General features: G+C 39.5%; 2 protein-coding genes, 1 long non-coding RNA gene and 3 other non-coding genes across 6 annotated transcripts; 1 reads left to right on the top strand and 5 right to left on the bottom strand.

Annotated features, from left to right (window-relative positions):
• Positions 1 to 848: 848 nt before the first annotated feature.
• On the top strand, positions 849 to 2,211 carry LOC149845186 (uncharacterized). The gene is made up of 2 exons (XM_089997499.1): positions 849 to 1,079; positions 1,909 to 2,211. Exons 1-2 carry the CDS (start codon positions 858 to 860, stop codon positions 1,993 to 1,995), a joined length of 309 nt encoding a protein of 102 aa, XP_089853625.1. The 5' UTR covers positions 849 to 857; the 3' UTR covers positions 1,996 to 2,211.
• A 7,108-nt stretch (positions 2,212 to 9,319) lies between these two features.
• Positions 9,320 to 9,407, bottom strand: LOC149845185 (small nucleolar RNA SNORD96 family). The gene has a single exon (XR_016430694.1). It is a non-coding gene; the product is annotated as a small nucleolar RNA SNORD96 family (small nucleolar RNA).
• Positions 9,408 to 9,567: 160 nt separating this feature from the next.
• LOC149845182 (uncharacterized) lies at positions 9,568 to 11,363 on the bottom strand. The gene is made up of 4 exons (XR_016430428.1): positions 11,138 to 11,363; positions 11,030 to 11,066; positions 10,879 to 10,919; positions 9,568 to 9,885 (listed from the first exon to the last, which is right to left on the bottom strand). It is a non-coding gene; the product is annotated as an uncharacterized LOC149845182 (long non-coding RNA).
• Positions 10,155 to 10,285, bottom strand: LOC149845184 (small nucleolar RNA snoR74). Its single transcript, XR_016430639.1, has one exon. It is a non-coding gene; the product is annotated as a small nucleolar RNA snoR74 (small nucleolar RNA).
• Positions 10,331 to 10,461, bottom strand: LOC149845183 (small nucleolar RNA snoR74). The gene has a single exon (XR_016430696.1). It is a non-coding gene; the product is annotated as a small nucleolar RNA snoR74 (small nucleolar RNA).
• Positions 11,364 to 13,633: 2,270 nt separating the features above from the next.
• On the bottom strand, positions 13,634 to 15,238 carry LOC149845181 (ubiquinol oxidase 2, mitochondrial-like). Its single transcript, XM_089995590.1, has 4 exons — positions 14,924 to 15,238; positions 14,499 to 14,627; positions 13,924 to 14,412; positions 13,634 to 13,794 (listed from the first exon to the last, which is right to left on the bottom strand). The coding sequence occupies exons 1-4, from the start codon at positions 15,236 to 15,238 to the stop codon at positions 13,735 to 13,737; spliced, it is 993 nt and encodes a 330-aa protein (XP_089851716.1). The 3' UTR covers positions 13,634 to 13,734.
• Between the last annotated feature and the right edge of the window lie 4,506 nt (positions 15,239 to 19,744).

The following is a 19,744-nucleotide window of genomic DNA, read 5'->3' as shown; positions in this document are numbered from 1 at the left end:
TATTAGACAGATTGTGGTCCTCATTCATGGTATACAGTTGTTCCTCATAGTTAATGTGTTTCATATTTAATTTATTTAAGCAATGTCTACTAACTTTCTGAAAATATTTGTAGGCTTCGAATCGCTTTGCAACTACGGTGAAAGAAAATGATGCAAGGAAGGTGTGGCAGAAGGTGGCTGCCAATCGATTTGCAGACATGCTGCACACTATGAAGACTGCAGCAAAAAAAGCATCTGGCGTAGTAGATGATCCATTACTGTGGAAGGGCCATGGTCCTATTACTATCAGGAGAGATTACTGGGATGAAATGTGCGATATGTGGGCGGGAGATGCATTTAAAAATCGCTCTGCGAAGGCTTCACAAAATCGATCGAAGATGCCCGAAGCCCATCTACACACAGGTGGATCTAAGACATTTGGGAGCCACCTAAAGAAAATGGTAACTCATCAATATATAATATTAATTTTATAAGTATAGTTGCAAATTTGTGTACTAAATCTTTTGTCATTTAACTTCGCAGGAAGCAGAAAAAGGAAGCAGTGTACCATATAAGGATGTGTTTGTAGAAACACATAAACGAAAGACCACGGGAGTCTTCGTATCAGAGAAGGCGAGAACGACAACGGTATGTATTAATTCTATTAATAATCATTGCAATATATATGCAAGTCATCATAATGTTATCATTAATTATTAATGAATACTTTAAACATTATTTTGTAGGAGGCATATGAGCAACAAATGGTAGAGCGATATGGCGAAGACGCTACTCAGCATCCATCATTTGATCCTACAGCATGGGTGACTGCAGCAGGTGAACCCAAAAAAGGTCGCGTGTTCGGGTTTGGGAGTAATATGAACACTTCACAAGTTATTGGTTCTTCCAGTTACGGCTCACCAACTTCTTGCGCCGACATAAGCTCCAAGCAGCCGACTATTCTTTCCGGTGATGATGTACGCGAGATCATTAATGAATCACTGAATAACTACTTCCAATACACCGTCGCCCCCTTTCTCCGAAATGAGATCAAGGCCGCTGTTCAGGATAGGGGATCTTCGATTCCAGGTCCCTCTCAGGTATAATCACATATATAGTTTTTTTGACTGTCTTAAAGCACATCTGAGCATGGTAGAATCACATATAGAGTTTTTCTAGATGCCTTAGAACACATATGAACATGCTATAATCACATATTCAATTTTTTTACTGCCTTAGCACACATATGAGCATGATAGAATCACATATATATATATATATATATATATTTAACTTTTTGTCTGTCTTAGAGCACATATGAGCATGATAGAATCACATATAAAGTTTTTTTGATTGCATTAAAACACATAAGCATGCTATAATCACATATTCAGTTTTTTTACTGCCTAAGAACACATATGAGCATATTATAATCACATATTCTGTTTTTTGACAGCCTTAGCACACATATGAACATGCTATAATAACATATAGAGTTTTTTAACTGCCTTAGAACACATATGAACATGTTATATATCATTTATGATAGAATCACATATAAAATTTTTGGCTTTGCCTGCCTTAGAGCACATATGAGCATGCTATATTCACATATTCAATTTTTTTACTGCCTTAGCACACATACGAGCATGATCGAATCACATATATAGTTTTTTGCCTGCCTTAAAGCACATCTGAGCATGGTAGAATCACATATAGAGTTTTTTTATTTGCCTTAGAACACATATGAACATGCTATAATCACATATTCAATTTTTTGACTGCCTTAGCACACATATGAGCATGATAGAATCACATATAGAGTTTTTTTATTGCCTTAGATCACACATGAGCACATGATAGAATCATATATAGTGTGTAATTTATTTCATTATATTTTGTTTATCAATACTGGCTGTTCTTGTGTAGGCTGCTAGCGATAATCAGGGTAGTGGAGCTAAAGGGACAGATAAAGACAATGAACAAGAAGACGCACAAAATCTTGGCGATGATTAGAGGACTGTGTTGAAGAAGTTCTATTTTTTTATTTTTCCTAATTGTAATTGTTGAATTATAAATAATTAAACTTCTTAGTTTTAAGGTGGAACGATTAATTATTATAGATACTTGTTATATGAATTTTTTTGTGTGGTTTGTTTTTTATTTACAGGAAATATAAATTGTACAGGAAATATAAATTGTACAGTTCTCGGTAATTAATTTTTAAATAAATTTTTTTTGATTTTTTTTCGTTTTTGCGACGGATTAGCGACGGATGATTCCGTCGCTATTCATATTAATTTAGCGACGGAATTAAATCCGTCGCCACGCCGTGGTCGCCGTTTAGTACCGACGGATTGGCGACGGAATATAGCGCTCGTTATTCCGTCGCAATTAGCGACGGACTTGGCGACGGAATTATTCCGTCGCCAGTTAGCGTCGAAATATTCGCGACGTAAGCATACTGTCGCCGCGTTGTCGCTAATCCGTCGCTAACATGGTTAGCGACGGATTAGCTACGGAATGTGGTCGTCGCTAAACTACTGCTTTGTTGTAGTGGAAGGTCCTTTCTTCTAGGACCATACATGACAGCCACCTACACAGTATGGTTCGCGAGATAAGGGCGCTGTTGAACGAAAGTGGTGCGACATTTTTTGGAAATCTTGTAAATCCATTGTTCCTGGGTAAGCACCATCCAGGTCCACATCTCCACCTACATCATCCTCATAATATGGTTTATCGGGCTACGTTCATGCTTGTTTGCCTAAACTGTGATATTCCCCCTCTTATTGCTCCTATTACAAAACAAATAGAACTTGATGCCTTCACTTTTTCTTTTTTCGTTCCATAGGATATAATTTCAGTTTTTTAGTCTTGATTGATATGTAGGGGTGTGATAGCCCATAGCGTTGGTTGTTTGCTTGACCAGCTTAATTGATGACCTTTGTTTTAGGGATTAGTGATCTTGAATGAACTCGACTTGGTAGCCAATGAGTGAGGCGATGGGGCAATAGATTCATCTTGTCATGTAAGATAGACATGAAGGATAAGGCTCTGTAAGACTGATTGAATGAGCTAATAGTTTAACCATGCCGGTCTGCCAACTTGAAAGGACTGACTTTTCGTTGACACCTAGTTACCTAATAACATATTATTATCCGATCTACAAATAGGTTTGTTGTTAAAAAAACCTTCGGAAAGGAGCTAATTAGTAGTAAAGGAACATACTCCTCTTCAACAATCAATAGGAGCTTCCTGATCTAGAGGAAGACACAGTTGAGGAGAAGATGATGGTAAAACAGTTGTAAGAGCAGTTCTGGTTGTAGGCCAGCAAGTGTAGTACTTGAGAGCGGATTGATGACCATCAGGCATAATCAATTGATTCCTTAGAAATAAGGCATGCCTTTTAACCTGTTGACTTACCCACCAATTGGGAGTTCGTAAGCAGTAGTCATTGTTCGATAGTACTTGAAAGATGATAGTTTTGCAAACGGGAGTACGAGTGATAAGCAACTATCAAACAGAAGGGAAGAAGGTGACCAACGAAAGTACTTAATAAGAGAGTGGGATTCACATCTATTCTTGAAAAAGAGCTACAAGAACACCATGAGGCATAAATTCCAAGGCCTTTGGTCTTGTCCTTTATTTAGAAGGGTAGAAACATGAATGCTTATATGTTCCTATGGTATTAAAGTAAAATGAGATTCAAGAAGAGTACCTATTTAGGTTAATGCTATGGTAGTAGGTCAGGGCCTAGATCCTATCAGAGAGGTAGTATAAAAAAATTGTTTATTGTTAATAATTGAAGGGCCTCATAGCTTAGTCCGTCCACGCAATGCGTGGGGAAATCTTCCTTATATTAGCAAGGAGTCATATCCTTTTTCTAGAAGAAGAGTATGTGTGCCTTATGTGATAGAGGGTGGGGTTCGATAAATTCAATAAAGTTAAATAGCGCATGAAGCGGAGGTGGTAGAGTCAAGGGAAACAGAGGTAGTTTCAGTTTCACCTATCACATGAAGCTATGCATCCGAGTCACTTTTGAAAGCCACCAGTAGCAGCTACTCAGTGGAATAACCAATTCATTAGTCACCGGTCTCGAAGGAAGAATGGACAAGTTTTGTTTGCATTCAATCCTGATATAAGACATTAACAAGGCTTGCCCAAAAGATGACTTTTCACTGCCACACATTGATATATGTATCTTCGTGGATAGCTGGCTATGAGATGTTATCATTCATTAATGCTTTCTACGGATGTAACCAGATTAAGCTTGCTAAAAAAGACCAATAGAAGACATCATTCACTACACCTAGGGGACCTAATTCTATGTTGTCATGCCACTTGAACTTCAAAATGCTGAAGCCACATATAATAGAGCCATGACGGACATCTTTTCATGATATTCTACACGATTGTATGGAGGTTTATATATACAACATCCTTATGAAATCCAATACACGGGAAGCTCACCATGAATGAAGCCCTTCTTCGAGTCCTTGAAAGAGCTCAGAAAAATATAAATCAAAAGAAAGCCTCTCCATGAGCGTATTCTTTATGAAACTCTATTCTACACAGTCATAGGCCTTAGAAAGGTCTGCCTTTAGGCAAACTGCTTCAGCATGATAGAACTCCATAGAATGCACCATTTCATGTGCAAGTAAGATACTCTAGTTGATATCTCTACCTTTCAAGAAGGCTGCTTGATTAGAGGATATAATTTGAGTCAAGATGGGTTGTTCACCATGATCTTACTTATAATCTTGTAGAGAAAATTGCACAATGTGATAAGCAAAAAGTCTTCAAAAGCAGCAGCTCCTTCTTTCTTGGGAATGCCAATAATGTTGGTCGTGTTATTCTTCATAAGATCTTTCCACTACAAAAAAAGTTCTTCATGGCTTTGCACACTGCACCAATTACATTCCAGAACTTTTGAAATAAGTCAACCATCTGGCCTAGGGGCTCGATCCCCATCTTGTTGGAAGACAACTTCCTTTACCTCTTGATCCAATACTGGTTTGAGGAGGTCTTGATTCTTTACTTCAGACACACAAAGGGGAACAACCCATCGGCTCTCTCTTGGGAGCTGGAAAGTTAGTCCATGAAAGAATTTCGGCCTGCTTGAGCAAGAAACTCTTGGCCAATGACCACTGATTCACCAACTCTGATTTGGCTGATATAATGACGTTGGTGATGTTTCCGCACTGAGGCAACAAAAAATGATGTGTTCCGATCACCTTCTTTGAGCCATTTTGTGCATGATTTTTGTTGCCAAAAGCTCTCTTCAGCATCCAAAGATGATCAAGCTTTTCATGCAAGAGGAGTTCTTTATCCATGGTTGAGAAGGACACCTTCTCAAGCTCCAACTGGTTTAGCTTGATGATCTATTTAACATCCTCTATGCTGATGTTAATATTCTCAAACTCTGCCTTGTTCCATACCTTGAGCCTTTGCTTGATGGCCAACAACTTGTTCACAACTCTAATCATTGGGCAGCCGTGTTGAGTAGTGTTCCAGTAATCTTCTATTAGTGCACGACAACCCGAGCTATTTTTCCATTTTGGTATGTGATGTCTCAAACTCACTCGCTTCGCAGCTCGCGTAGTCTGGTAGGTTCTGCTCGCCTTTCTTTAGTCTCGCAGAAAAACTTATGCACTCCGCTCACTCCTACAACTTTGCTTGCTTTGCTTTCTCTTTACGGCTCGTTCCTAACGCTCACATGCTAAACATTCTTGGAAAACAATCTAGGCTTTTCAGTTACTTTCTTTTGCCATTCATTAATCTTGGGAACTAATCGAGACCAAAATTGAAGGAGATACGAACGGAGAAGAATAACCAATCGATGAAAGAACATGAAACCATTCTGTTTTAGTAGAGGTACGAAAAATAGTTAGGGGCAATGAAGTAGGTGAAGTGGTTGGATTTTGCAAGCTATTCCAACCACTGCTATCTTTCATTCCAAGAGCTGAACGAGAGTGAATACCACACAGAAGAGTCAAGACCAGTATTTTTAATGGAATGTTTAACCGAACCATTCTGGATTGATCGAATTGGTATGGAAGTTGTAACATGGGTAAACCATGAAAAACACAACTTATTTTAATAACCCGATGACCTACCAATTATAGAAGTAGGATCTTTGGAAAGCAATAAGCACTTAAATAATACGATTTGAGTGTATCATCTTTCCCATTTCGAGGAAAAGGAAACAATGGAGGGATCTGAATCAGTAAATGGGAATGACATAAAAAGTCTTTTTTAAAACCTATCATTAAGGGCATGACGATGATATAGGAGAGGAATGGATAAAAACTCATGATTGGAGTGGAGGCGTTTATGAAATAGTTCAAGAAAGAGTCGTCTCATTTCCTTACTTCTTCCTTCCTTCGTCTTCACACTTAAACTGATTCTGAACATCGTAACACCCTCCACCATACGTACTGTGCAGCCACTAAGAAATCCATTGCTGATACACAAAACAAATGCTTACTAAAAGACTGACTAAGCTTAGCCAGCGTGAAACTAAGAAAGAGAGATGTGCCTAAGGTGGCATGCAAGCAAGTTGTGCACATATTAATAATTAATAGAGGAGAAATGTTCTCCTTTACTACAAAAAAGAAAGCATTTCCATGGGCCCGTCACTTCGTTCATACCTTTTTGGCTTAGGCTAACAACAACTATAAGAGTGAAAAAATCATTGTCATTAAGGCATGAATCGCTCATCTGACATTCCATTCCCAACCTCTACTCCTTTTCTTTTGATCTTTCATCCTCACTAAGTGGTCAGTCCCAGCTTGAAGTTTTATAATATTCATTCATTCTTATTGCTTTTTTTTTTTGAGCTGTCCTAGCATTAGTATGAGTTCATTGACCACATAAGGGCAAACCATCTCGATGATGAATTTTGTGATAACGAGAAATCAAAATTAATCATTTGATGTCTGCTTGTTCTCCCCTTTTCAATTCTTAATTAACAACATGATCTTGACCTATACATCTGATACTTAGTTAACTAATTCATCTTGATGTTCTCACTTATACCCAATCAATAACAAACCTAAATGGCTTTTTTTAGTTCCAATTCACTTATACCCAATCAATAACAACCTTAATGGCTTTTTTAGCTCCAATTCTTGCCATTTTGGTTAGGCAATTCTGACTTTTTTTATCATAAACAGACTCCTCTTATATATATATATATATATATATATATATATATATATATATATATATATATATATATATATATATATAACATTATTGATCTGTCCTCTTATCCGTATTCTCGATTGGTTCTGAACTTCATGGGTTTGCTTCAGAGTCTAATGGATAGCCACGGGAAGGAACGAGAATCTTTAACCTAAGAAAGGGCAAGATATCATGTAGGAAATATGGTGTTATTTAAGCACCAATACCCCACCGATAGCTTCGTCCAAGGCATTCGAGGGAACCTCAAATGGGACCGCATAATTGGGGAGCCGCAACACTGGTGTTGGCATTCTTCCAATCTCCAAAGGCTTCCTTGCACCTTGCTGTCCAATTCCATGGTTGATCGTTCTTGAGTAGATCCTTCAATGGTGCTGCCCTTCTCGAGAAGCCCTCTAGTTGACTAAGGAGAGGAACTATATAAATAAGAAATTTATTTTTTAGGTAAGATCTCTCAACTATTTGTGATATTTATCCGTACCAGTTTAAAAAAAAGTTCACAAGTACAAGAAAAATGTTAATTAGCGATCACTATAAGAAAAACGTGGATTAGTGACGGACTCTATCAGTCGCTAAACAGTTTAGCGACAGATTTTGCAACAGATTAGCGATGTATAACGTCTGTCGCATAATCCTAGTCACTAATTAGCGACAGAACTGATTTGTCGCTACTTTCGTCGCTAATTTGTGTTGGAATAGCGACGAACAAGATCTGTCGCGAGTCTGACGCTAAATAAGTACCAATTTGAGTTTGCGATGAAATATATTATGTCGCTAAATTAGCAACGTAATTAAGGACGGAATATAATTCATCGCAAAACATCAAAAATTCATCGCTGAATATTAGCGACGGATATTATCCGTCGCTAATCCATCACAAAATTTAGAAAAAAAAGAGCCCCAAGGCGTGCACCTCAGACGCCTTCAGGCGCACGCCTCATAAGCCTTGAGGTGAGCCTCGAGCCGAGGCGTACACGCCTTGAATTTTTTAGTCAAATGAGGGTCAAAGTCCTTATTTGACCAAAAATTAGGGTTTTTTTATGTAGTTTTAACTAAGCTGCTAGTAAAAAATCGGGTTTGATCCATAAGACACCGGGTCTCAAACATAAGCCCAAAAAAAAATTTCTAGGGGGGCGCTGCCCCCCACAACCCCCCGCCAAGGGTGCCCCCCCCCGAACCCCTACCCGTTGAATGCGCAGTGGGACCCGTGCGGGGGGGGGGGGGGAGGGAGCCCCCGGACCCCCCCTTACTGCAAGGGCAAAAACTCTGAATCGGGCTCCACAACTCATTAGTTGGACCTATGTTAAAATGAGTGGGTCCTCACGAGGTCTCAGGACGAATATTTGTCATTGGCTTTATAACGGTTTTGATGTGCTCACTCGCCTAAGGGCTCAGGACGACCAGGATTTGACAATAAAAGAAAAGGTATTTTTCTTTCAAAACATAGCAAGATTGCTTGGTGAAAATTAAGAGAAATCCAAAGAGCGATGACTACCACATAAGAATATGTATAGTTATTACTAGCTTCCTTATTGCAAAGGCTGTCTCCCGGGTATTCTGGAGGCATAAAAATGGCATTTATGAAACTAATGCAACATTGTATGGTAGCAATAGAACAATACTGACTAGAATAGCCCGCACACATTCACAAGTGCAAAACAACTAAGATTTGTGACAAAAAGACAACAAAATCGCTCATTGTAACTGTGCAAAATATCAGCCACATATTGAGAAGAAAATCATGATTTATTAGACAGAATTTGAAGAAACAAAAACTATGGTGATGGCAACAGAAAGGCACTATTGTTAAGTTTGGAATGCATTCTCAAGATTATTCAAGTTATCCATTAACAATATCATAAGATTGAGTCAAATTGGGGAAAACAAAAAACTTGAAATGAGCACAAAGAAGCTCTTAATTCAAGATCCATGAGCAAGCATGCAAAACAACAATGCTGATAAACAAAAACCTTTATGAAAAAAGTACAGTTTGGCAATTAATATAGCAGTCATAAGAATGAATTTATCAATGTAAACAAAACAGCACAGAAAAGCTATATTTCACATCAGAAATGGTTAAATAGGTTATATAAAAAACATAACCTAAAACTAGTTTTGAGTCTCTAAGAAACAGGGATGGCCTCAGAAAAGTCGATGTCAACAAGGCTTGAAACCACATCTGCCCCGAAAGATGGTACATTTTAAGGTAATATCGTCATCGGCCAACTCAAGAAACAGAAATTGCAGAAGAGGCAAAGAAATGAAGATGAAGGCAAATTTGCCAACAATCTGGTCAGATTATTTGTATGTCATTGAAATAAACTTCTTTTGGCAAAAAATGCAACAAGTTCTCAAAAACTCAACATCATATCCATACACCAAACATGTTATCAAACAAAACTCAAAATTTCCAATATTGAGAGAAGCCGTGATGATTTAAAGCAGAAATAAGGTCAGAAAGCAACCATAAAGATTCCAAAAAATCAAAAGACCACAATAGTATTTAATATTGCATTAAATGCTGAATTAACAAAAGAAAAGTTTCCAACAAAAGAAGTTACTAAAATCAACAAGACAAAACAAGCTAAACAGTTGCTTTCCTAACATAAAATATCAAAATGAATGCAGCCCCACACATGAAGGAGATAAGAACAACAAAGATCCTAATATCGAGAACAACTTTAAAGAGGCCTCAATAGAACCCTGCATAAATCATTTGAAAAATGCAACTTCAGCTAGAACGTTAAGCATCAAGTACCAAAACTATAGAAATCCACAGAAAATCAACTTCTTATATGGCCTGCCTAAACTAGAACTAAAAAAAACAAATTTCAATCATCCTCACACCTAAACATGAGAGATATACGTTTTCACAGCAATGAACAAATTCAAGCTTGAAAAGCCCCCAAATGTTGCAAGGTTCACAACAAATGAGGTTTCACACAGAAACCAGAAAAAAAAGCATCTAAACATTGTGTCACATCATTTTTTGAACCTCTTGTCACAGGCAACACCTACAATGATTCACCCAATAACAATGCATTCTTTGTCCCTGAAGCTTACGAGAGACCAGTTCATTGAGGCAACAAGCCCCTGCTTTTACTCTTCAGGTTTTACATAGAAACTAGAAATGGAAAACATCAAAACATAATGTCACATCATTTTTTGAACCTTTTGTCACAGGCAAAGCCTACATTGATTCACCCAATAACAATGAATTCTATGTTCCTGAAGCTTACGAGAGGCCAGTTTATTGAGACAACAAGCCCCTGCTTTTTCTCTTCAGATTTTGCACCAATTCCTATCAAATCCCATCTAGATAAAACAATTAACAAAAAGAACAACGCTATGTAATTGTTGTATAGATAGAACCATATAAATTATATCAGTTTGCATGCTCAAATTCTAATCTATAAACAGAGTCTACCACCAAAACTGCAGATAATTCTCCCTGGCCCTCTAGCTTAACAGTCAAGCATTCCATTCAAAATGCAAAAACACCAACCAACGAACAATGAACGAATGCCCGAAAAAAGCAAGCAACCAAGCAAAAAAACATCGCAACAAAAACCAAATCCAAAACTAAAATCCCATGGGCATAAGCGAAACGAGTTCGCGTCACAAGAATGTATAACCCATAGACACAAAACAAAGAAATTTTGATTCTACGCGGAACTCCATAGACAGAGCAAATACCTTAAAGTGAACCCTAAGATCCGAACCCCGTGCCTTGCACGCTGAAACAGAAGCAATAGACCTCGTCAGAATGAAGCAATCACCGGTAGAAACAAAGCATTTACTACACAAACTCTAGAACTATAGACCATATGAAGATTAGGGAACTCACATTTGGTGGGGTTATCGGGTTCCCTGGAGTACTTCACCTGAAACAAACATTGGAAATAAACGATAGGGATTCAAAATTGATCAAAGGCAGAGAGAGAAAAAGAATCACCATTTTTGTTCAGTATCGAGCTCCCCCAGCAAGAACGATGTCGTCTCTTGCTGCTCAGCAGAGGGATTAGGGTTTTACTTTGACCCACACACGACGATGGTGGTCGGAGAGAGAGGGCTGACGACAAGGATGGGGGTGGCTGGCGTTGGGGGACCACGACTAAGAGGGAGAGACATCAGGGTGTCATCGTCGGCATCTCGCCAGTGGCCTCGCAGCCCAGCCGCTGCACAGGGGTCGAGAGAGAGGGAGGGAGAATTTGGCCGGTTTAAATAGAAAAGCGGCTACAGTTTTGAGACTAGCATATTTAGTCCCTAATTTGCGATGGAGTTTGCGAGAGAACGTTTTCATCGCTAATCTGTCGTTAATTAACGATGAATTTTGTTACTTTGTCGCTAATTCCATAGCTAATTTCAATTTTAACGATAATTATTTTTTTCTAGTTAATTTATCATAAATTTGCAATAAAAATAAATTGTCACAAATTTTCGTCGCTAATTAAGGTTTTACTTATAGTAGATGGACTATATCTGACGTTAATCCATCGTAAATTCATCGCTAAACGGATTTATGATGAATTTGTGACAGATTAGCGTCGGATAAAGTCTATCATAAATTCTTGATCGCTAATTAGCGGCAGAACTGATATATCACTACTTTTGTCGCTAATTTGCGATGAATTAACGAATGTCATGATCTATCGCGAGGCCGTCGCTAAACAAGCACGAATTTGATTTTGCGACAGATACATATCTGTTGCAACATTTAAAAAAAAATATAAATTTTAGAAGTGAGGGCAATTGTTCCTGCCGAAGGTGTCGATCGTGACATTGTAGAAGTGGCGATCGGAGGAGACGCCCGCCCTCCGCATCTCCCTGAACACCTCGAACGCCCTCTACCACTCGCCTGCATCACGGTAGCTCGCGAGCAGCCGACTAAAGACATAGGAATTGGGTCGGATGTTGCAGGCCTTCATCTCCTCCAGGAGGATTCGGGCAGTCTCCTGGCGGCCGATGGCAGAGTAGAGGTCGAACAGGAGGTTGTAGGTGTGGTCGTCGAGGGTGATTCCAGCCTCTCCATCTCAAAGATGATGCGCTCGGCATCGTCGAGGAGCCCCCTCTTTATGAACCCCTTGAGCAGGGCATTGAAAGCTCGGAATTTGGGTTGCAGGCCGCTCTTGTCGATCTCATGGAAGATGGCCTCCACCTCGATGGTACAATCAGAATTGCCAAGAGCGGAGATGAGGATGACGTAGGTGGAGGTCTTGGGGCTGAGCCCCTAGCCTTAAACCCTGGAGAGGAAAAAAAGCGTCCAATCAGGATATTCGGCATTGCCGAAGGCGAGGATGAGGTCATTGTAGAGGCGAGCATCCGGCTCGACGCCGTCGACTTGGAGCTCATCGCAGAGGTGGTCAAGGACACGAGAATCAATGATGACAGTATAATTGATGAGGTCAGAGTGGATACCCAGGCGTCGCATCTTCGAGAGCAGGTGAAGGGCCTTCTCGAGGTCACCGTTGTGGGCATAGGCACTGACGAAGGCGTTGTAGGTGAAGGGGCTCATGGGGTCGAGGTGGTGGGATAGAAGGAAGGCCTCATAGAGCTTCTGTGACTTGCTGAGGGAGTGGATGAGGATGGAGTAGCTCACTTCGTGTACTTATAAGGTTTGAAGTGGATGATGCTTTGTGCTCTGATTGGTAGAATGTTGCCGCACACGGATTGCCAACGTGGCAACCAATATAAATTTTCGACTATAAATTAGCGACAAAAAAAATTTGTCGTTAATCCGTAGATAATTAACGATAAATTTTGAAAAAAAAATTATCCATCGCTAATTAATGATGAAATTTAAGACAATTTTTTTATCATGAATCCATCGCTAATTATTGATGGAGTTTGAGACAAATTTTTTCTATCACTAATTTCATAATTAATTTTAATTTTAAGAACCACTAGTTTTCTTTAGCTAATTCATCATAAATTTGTGATAAAAAACAATCCGTCTTAAATTTATGTCACTAATTAACATATCTTGTAGTGTCATATTTATTTTATGTAAATTTGGTATATTTTTAATCCATCGAGGTATTTAAGAGGTTTTGAAGTTTGAGTTTTCATAATTTTGAGACTTACGCCGCATGTCATTTTTCGTTTAACATGCGGCGTAAGTCTCAAAATTATGAAGGTGAAATAAGCAGAAAAGTTAAAGCCGAATATGCAAATGAATTAATTATATATTGTTGTGATCAGGTTGCACATCAACGAAGTGGGAAAAGTCACAATGCCCAATGCTTGGTAGCATATAAAAAAACAGGCAATAAAAAAAACTAAAGCAACGAGAAAGACCACATGCTTCTCAACGTTACAAGACACTGAAAAACCAACTCCAACTTCAGATGAGCTTTGTTATTTTTAATAGGAACGCAAATGGAGGCCAATTTGATCGTCGGAGTCGAAGGGGCGCTATGCATCCAAACAAGGAGTCCTCGCCACGACCATAACCATAACCAGGAGATATCTTACAGAAAACAGAAATAACATGCCACCACAGCATTGGTACTTATTAATATGATTTTTTTAACTGAGAATTCGACCCTTAAGTTAATGGTATCCAAGAGGCGCCGGAGATTCCCTCAGTTGATGTCCTTGACGATGTATGTCCTGCAATGCCATCAAAAAGAGAATATTTATACGCGAATCAGCACCGTACCATAGTTATAAAAAAGCGTTAAAAGACGACATGATGAACCAGGCAGGCTGTGAGGGCAAAAAAGGGGAGACGGAACGCACCGAGGCGAAGTGGTTGACGTCGCGGTGGTGCGCCTCGTCGGCGCGGACGGCCAAGACGACGTCGCGGAGGGTCGAGTCGGGGGAAAGGCGCCAGTAGTCGATGGCGATGGCCGGGGCGGGGACGTTCTCAACAGTGCCTTTGTCGATCTCCTTGAGGAACTCGGTGTAGGAATGGATGGCCTCCTCCTCCAGATACCCCACGATGCGGTGCGCCAGCTTGGGGGAGACCATGTAGAGCAGGAAGTAGACGTTGAAGAAGATGCCCTGCACGGTGAAGACAAGCGCCCGCTCGTACCACCTGGGCTGCGATACCTCCATGAAGGTCATGAGGTGCATCCGCTCGTTCTCCGCCTCCTCCAGAAGCGCCTTGATCCACCCGCCACTGTGCTCGAACCTCCTCAGCGACTTGCAGTGCAGCAGCATGCCCGCCACCATCCCGGGCACCGCCGCCACCGTCTCCAGCATCATCGCTCGGCACCCGTACCTCCTCTGTTAAAAGGATAAGTGTTAGTCGTGTCTGAATACCAAGGAGAATTCTCAATGGGCTTCAAACAAATAATGAACCAGACAGATACCTGGAAGAAGATGTCAACGGGAACCCTCATGGATTTCACCGTCCAGTAGGCAAATCTGTCGAGGAAGTTGGTGGGGGCGTGGTGCTTACGAAGGTCGATCGATAGGTTCGCTTTGTAAGCCTCCCATGGCTGCAAAAAAAAAAAAAAACATGCTTCTTGTTGAGACCAGAGAGAGAAAGAGGCCCATAAAGGAACCGAATACTTCTTTCTCGGAGGAGGAGGAAGAGAAAACATGAGAATCACTCACCTTGAAGCCAAACTCTCCTACATGAGTCGGTTCCGCGGACGACGAATCGCTTCGGCAACCGACTCGATATTCTCGAGAACAAGAGGCGTTTCCTTCCCTTCTTCCCGAGAAGAAACAAGCAAAACCCAAATAATAGAAGAAACCAACAGAAGAGTAATATTTTTTTAGGGATGCTCACCCTGAAGGAACTCCACTTCCACTCCGTACCGTCCTCCCTCACCACCTTGGGCGGCGCTATCTCCCAGTAGCTCGCCACCATTTCCTTCTCCCGCCCGTCACCGCCACCGGCCGCAGACGCCTCCCCCGCCTTCCCAGAGACGGTGCTGCATGCCCGAGTCGTAAACAACGTCCATCCGGCTTGGTCCGTCACCCCGCACGATCGATCGTTGATCACGAACGATCGGACGGCGAGCGTCGAGAAGGGTCGCGAGGCGTGCTGCTGGGTCCTCGAGATGAGCTGCCTCAGCGTCAACATCGATATACTCGACGCCATCTGCCAAAGGCTTCCTTCCTTTGTTTATCTCACACACAAACAAAATGGTAGTCGAAAATAAGAAATCAGATTCTCAGGAAAGCTTGGAAAACTTTTGAGAGAGAGAGATTGAAGAGAGAGATTGATTGATGCTAGAAATCAAAGTCAACTACTTCTTTTATAGTCAGGGGTTAACCTAGGTTGATTAAGTATTTAACCATGGTTAGCCCTTGCCCGTTCTGTAAATGTCGCAACGCCTGACGTCAATCCATCCGACGTGTGGGCATCAACTTGAGAGTGGGCTTCACTGAAAGAATGACGGTCAGACCCTAGCCCCCAACTTGGGGGGGGGGGGGGGAAGGCGGTGTATGTTTGTATGACAAAAGTACCCCTGACCTTTGTATTCTAAGACAAGTAGACCGAAAGTTGCCAAAAATGAAAAAAAACAAATATGCTTCCCAACAACACTGTTAAGTCCAATAGAGAGCATTCACACCATACGCTTTATTTATCCAAGAAACAAAGATCTCGATTTCCCTTTACGGCAATATCCCTTTTTGAAGAGGGGGGCAGGTATTCATCTCTCGAGATGAGGATGTTTCTGTCTTTTCAATTGCCAACTTAGCTGCATTTTCTTGGGCTCCAATCCAAGCAGTGTTCGTCGTTGGACTATCCCGCAAGATCGTTCGTGAAGTCATTTCTTGGGAAAATTAAATAATAATATTAATTTTATTAAAATAATCCGACGTAGACAGTTCTACGTATGCGCCACGCGCTGACTGACTACAGCCACTTTGGTGGTCATGGTGTGAATGCGTGAGATTCCGGACTTCTTATTTTTCTTCCAAACGGACGTAAGCCTGGAGTGGAGATGGCAGTCGATAGGGTGAAAACGGGCACCAGTCTCGTCCAGTTTGGACCAGAGATCAAGGACATGAAACCGAAAATGCACCGAAGATAGAGGTTAAAATCAAAACTCGTGCGAAAATAGAGGCGGTTAACTGTGCCTCTCCCATCCCCGTCTTCGATATTTGTTAAAAAATTAATATTATATATATATATACATAGTAGTAGAGCATAAGTACTTTACAGTTGTTGTTTGTGATGCTTGCTTCATAGGTTTCTCTGCTTTTTTGGTATTTTTTTGCAGTTCTAACCCCACAAATGTGTTGGGCATGGTTGGTTTATGAGAAATCCACACCAGGATCATGTGTTTCTGATGAAAAAAATGAGATTTGGAGCTTTGAAAATTTATAAAGATTTTAGACAGTTGATTTTTCGAACCTTATAAAAACTCAACCATGCGTTGAAATCGAACACTTCAGGAGTTGATCCCTATAAAATCAAGTATATAAAAATAATACACAAAAAAACTTGAAAAACCTATCAAGCACGCATCGCAAGCACTTAAATGTTTAATCACCTACACTCTACTGTATATATATTCCTAATTTGAACATAAAATATCTCCTCTCCTTCTTCTAAAGAGCTGCGTTAAACCCCATTTCTCTCATCTCTTTCCTCCAACGGTGAAAGGCAACAATGGTGAAAGGATAGGTGAAACAGATCCCCTCGCCTGGTCTTGTTTAGACCAGGGAGGAAGGACATAAAACGAGAAATGAACTGCGGATGAAAGTTAAAATCAAAATTCATACGGGGATGGAGTAGGGGTGGCAATAGGGTCGGGTTGGCGGGTCAGCATACCTCAACCCGAACCCAACCCGTTTATTAAACGGGTCGGCTGTGGCAAACACGAACCCGGCCCTTTTAATAAACGGGTAACCCGACACGACCCGCCAACCCATTTAATAAATGGGTTGGGTCGGGTAAACGGGTTCTAAGGTTGGCGGGTTGATGGGTCGGGTTGGCAGACGAGTTGGCCCCGGCCCCAATCCACTGCTATCCCTACGTTTGCCTCAAGATACATGTCATTCCGAGTCTGTTTACTTTGAGAATCGGTTTGGCCAACCAGAGTCTCACAAGTCTGCCTAACCGGTTAGTGATCGGGTTCAGATTTTGTATAAGGTTATATATCTCAATCCAAAGCTGAGTCCGAATTTAATCCAAATCTAATGTCTATCCCAAACCAATTATGTATAAAAGTGCGTTTGTTGGCTATTCACCTTCTTGGATCCAGATTTGCTACTTCCCTTTTCAATACAAATCTGACTCCAAACCCGATTAGGTGGAACGTGATTAGGCCAGGCCAGTTTTAGTATAGCCTTTATCCAGACCGAATACTACCTGTTTACATCCCTTACCATGGTGGTGGTGACCCTAGGGATATAAACAGGTGGAACTTGGTTTGGATCTACCAAGCATTACTGAATCCGACCTTCTTGGATTCAACCCAATTGTGTTTGAATTCAAAGTCAGAGTCCGATGGAGAAAACGTAATTCCAAATACAAATCCAAGAGGCTAATCAGATATGTTTTATATGTAATCATGTTTAGTGGGAACCGACTTTTGGATCGCTGGAATTTGACCTGTATACAGGTTTTTTCAGTGATCCAAAATCAATGGCTATGAAGGTACCATTTTTTTTCAGCTCATAAAAATATTTTTTCCATCAAAAAACATGATCCAACAATCATTTTTTCACTAAATCAAGCATGCTAAACACATCTAACGATTTAAATCTCTCATAAAACACTTAAAACCTATGGGGCAAAATGAGAAATGAGACCATATATATATGGTTCATGCCTAATTGCAGGTCAAAAATCTATGTTTTTGGGGATCGACTAATATGTTTTTGGCTAATCCATGCACATACAATTAAATCTAAGATTATCACAATGATCTATATTTCGAAGACTATCAAGTCGACTATTTAAAACATCGAATTTGATTGAGTCTTCATATCTGTAGGCATCCCGGATGGTCACCCTGTCACCAAACCCCATGTAGAACTTCATGCGGGGATGCCAAGTGACACTTCTTTTTCATTATATTAATTAAATACTTAATTATGAGAACTACTACATGTTTAATTAAAAAACCTATGGGGCTGAAGGGATAGAGTTGGGGTAAGGGAAGAGATCCATCATATGAATTTGACAATTTCTCTCTCTTTCCTCTTCTTACCTCCATTGAAGGAGCTTGGAGATTTGTAGCTGGTGTGGATGTACCTCCATAGTGTGCAACAAGGAGGAGATATCCTCTTCAGTGTCAAAATCTCGTTTTGATGTTTGATATCGTGTTTTTCATTTTTTTGAAGTAGGATCTTTGACTTGTGTGTGCATAGCATCAATTGTGCATATGCATGCCGAATTGAATTTTTAGACTTGTATATTCAATGATATCAGTCTTAAACATGTGTTTGAACGAATATCCCATAATTTTGAAAAGCTACGGGTCTCCGAATTAATTTTTACCAAAAACATTTTCTAAGAAAAGCCCTAAATCATGTTCGTTCTTCATAAAAATCTTGTTTGATATTTTTAAATCATGATGGATATGCATCTAATGTGATCAACATGTATAAACCTTATTTAAATTGATATTTATAGTTTTAGTTAAAATAAAATCTGAAAAAGAATGAAAGAACTTGAATAGTGAAAATTGTTTTACGGGTTCAGGGTTTCTTTTGGGAAAAAATGAGTTTTATTGGTTTATTGTTATTATGTTTCATGTTTCATGTTATGATTCATGTATTGTATGATCTGGATCATATTCATATTAGATGCATGATTTTAGGTATGACTAAATTTATTTTCATAAATAAATTCATGTTGATCGTACTGATTAGGGTTTATGAGAGTTTTTTTTGAAAAAATATGATTTATATGAGCTTATTTATGATTTGTGTTCAATTGATTCATGATTAGCCTATGATTTGTTCCTTGTGTTAGATATGATATGCATGTACATGATTCGTATTCGATTCATAATTTATTTCTATTATTTCAATACATATTTCGGTGTACTGGTGCTTGCTTTTGAAATAAATTATTTCTCGTATGTTTTGGATTTGATTCCATTTATTGGATTATTTTGTATGAAACATGAAATTATGTTGATGTATGTTTAAACTGATTTTGATCATATTATGTTGAATGGAATCATAAAAATCATGTTTATATGCTTTATTTTATAAAAAATATGAAATATACATGGTTTTCAATGGAAATAGCATGTTGATCTATTTTCACAGGCACGTACAGTTTTTAAGAACTTTATCGTACACCCAAACAGTTTGGCCAAAAAAAATCATATTTAAAGGAATGTTTCAGACTCATAGAAGAAGTCTCAAGAGAAAATTTGGCTCTGTTTAGGTTTCAGATGAGTAAATACAGTCTTCGAAAGCCAGAATAAAAATTTTGTCCTGATAGAAATTCTATACCCTAATGTATAGTTTTGTAGATTTTATTTTTCTTAATTTGTTGTATAGTTATGGCTGAAAATTTTATGTGTTAGTTTATGTATCAAAAAACTTTAAATAAAAATTTGATGCACATACTCATTGCGGTTTGTGATTTAATAATTATGAAAGTTGGCTTCGAAACTTGAAAATTTCTAAAGTA

Source organism: Nuphar pumila, chromosome 2 (assembly GCF_984573655.1).
Source record: "Nuphar pumila chromosome 2, dmNupPumi1.hap1.1, whole genome shotgun sequence".
NCBI lineage: Eukaryota > Viridiplantae > Streptophyta > Magnoliopsida > Nymphaeales > Nymphaeaceae > Nuphar > Nuphar pumila.
The sequence above is the reverse complement of the archived record's forward strand: the minus strand, read 5'-3'. Positions and strand labels throughout refer to the sequence as shown.

Coding starts and splice junctions, on each gene's coding strand:
- LOC149845186 (XM_089997499.1), top strand. CDS start 858: ATGAACACTTCACAAGTTATTGGTTCTTCCAGTTACGGCTCACCAACT. Junction 1,080..1,908: donor CGATTCCAGGTCCCTCTCAG/GTATAATCACAT, acceptor GTTCTTGTGTAG/GCTGCTAGCGATAATCAGGG.
- LOC149845181 (XM_089995590.1), bottom strand. CDS start 15,238: ATGGCGTCGAGTATATCGATGTTGACGCTGAGGCAGCTCATCTCGAGG. Junction 14,628..14,923: donor GGAAGTGGAGTTCCTTCAGG/GTGAGCATCCCT, acceptor TTTTTTTTGCAG/CCATGGGAGGCTTACAAAGC. Junction 14,413..14,498: donor CCGTTGACATCTTCTTCCAG/GTATCTGTCTGG, acceptor TCCTTTTAACAG/AGGAGGTACGGGTGCCGAGC.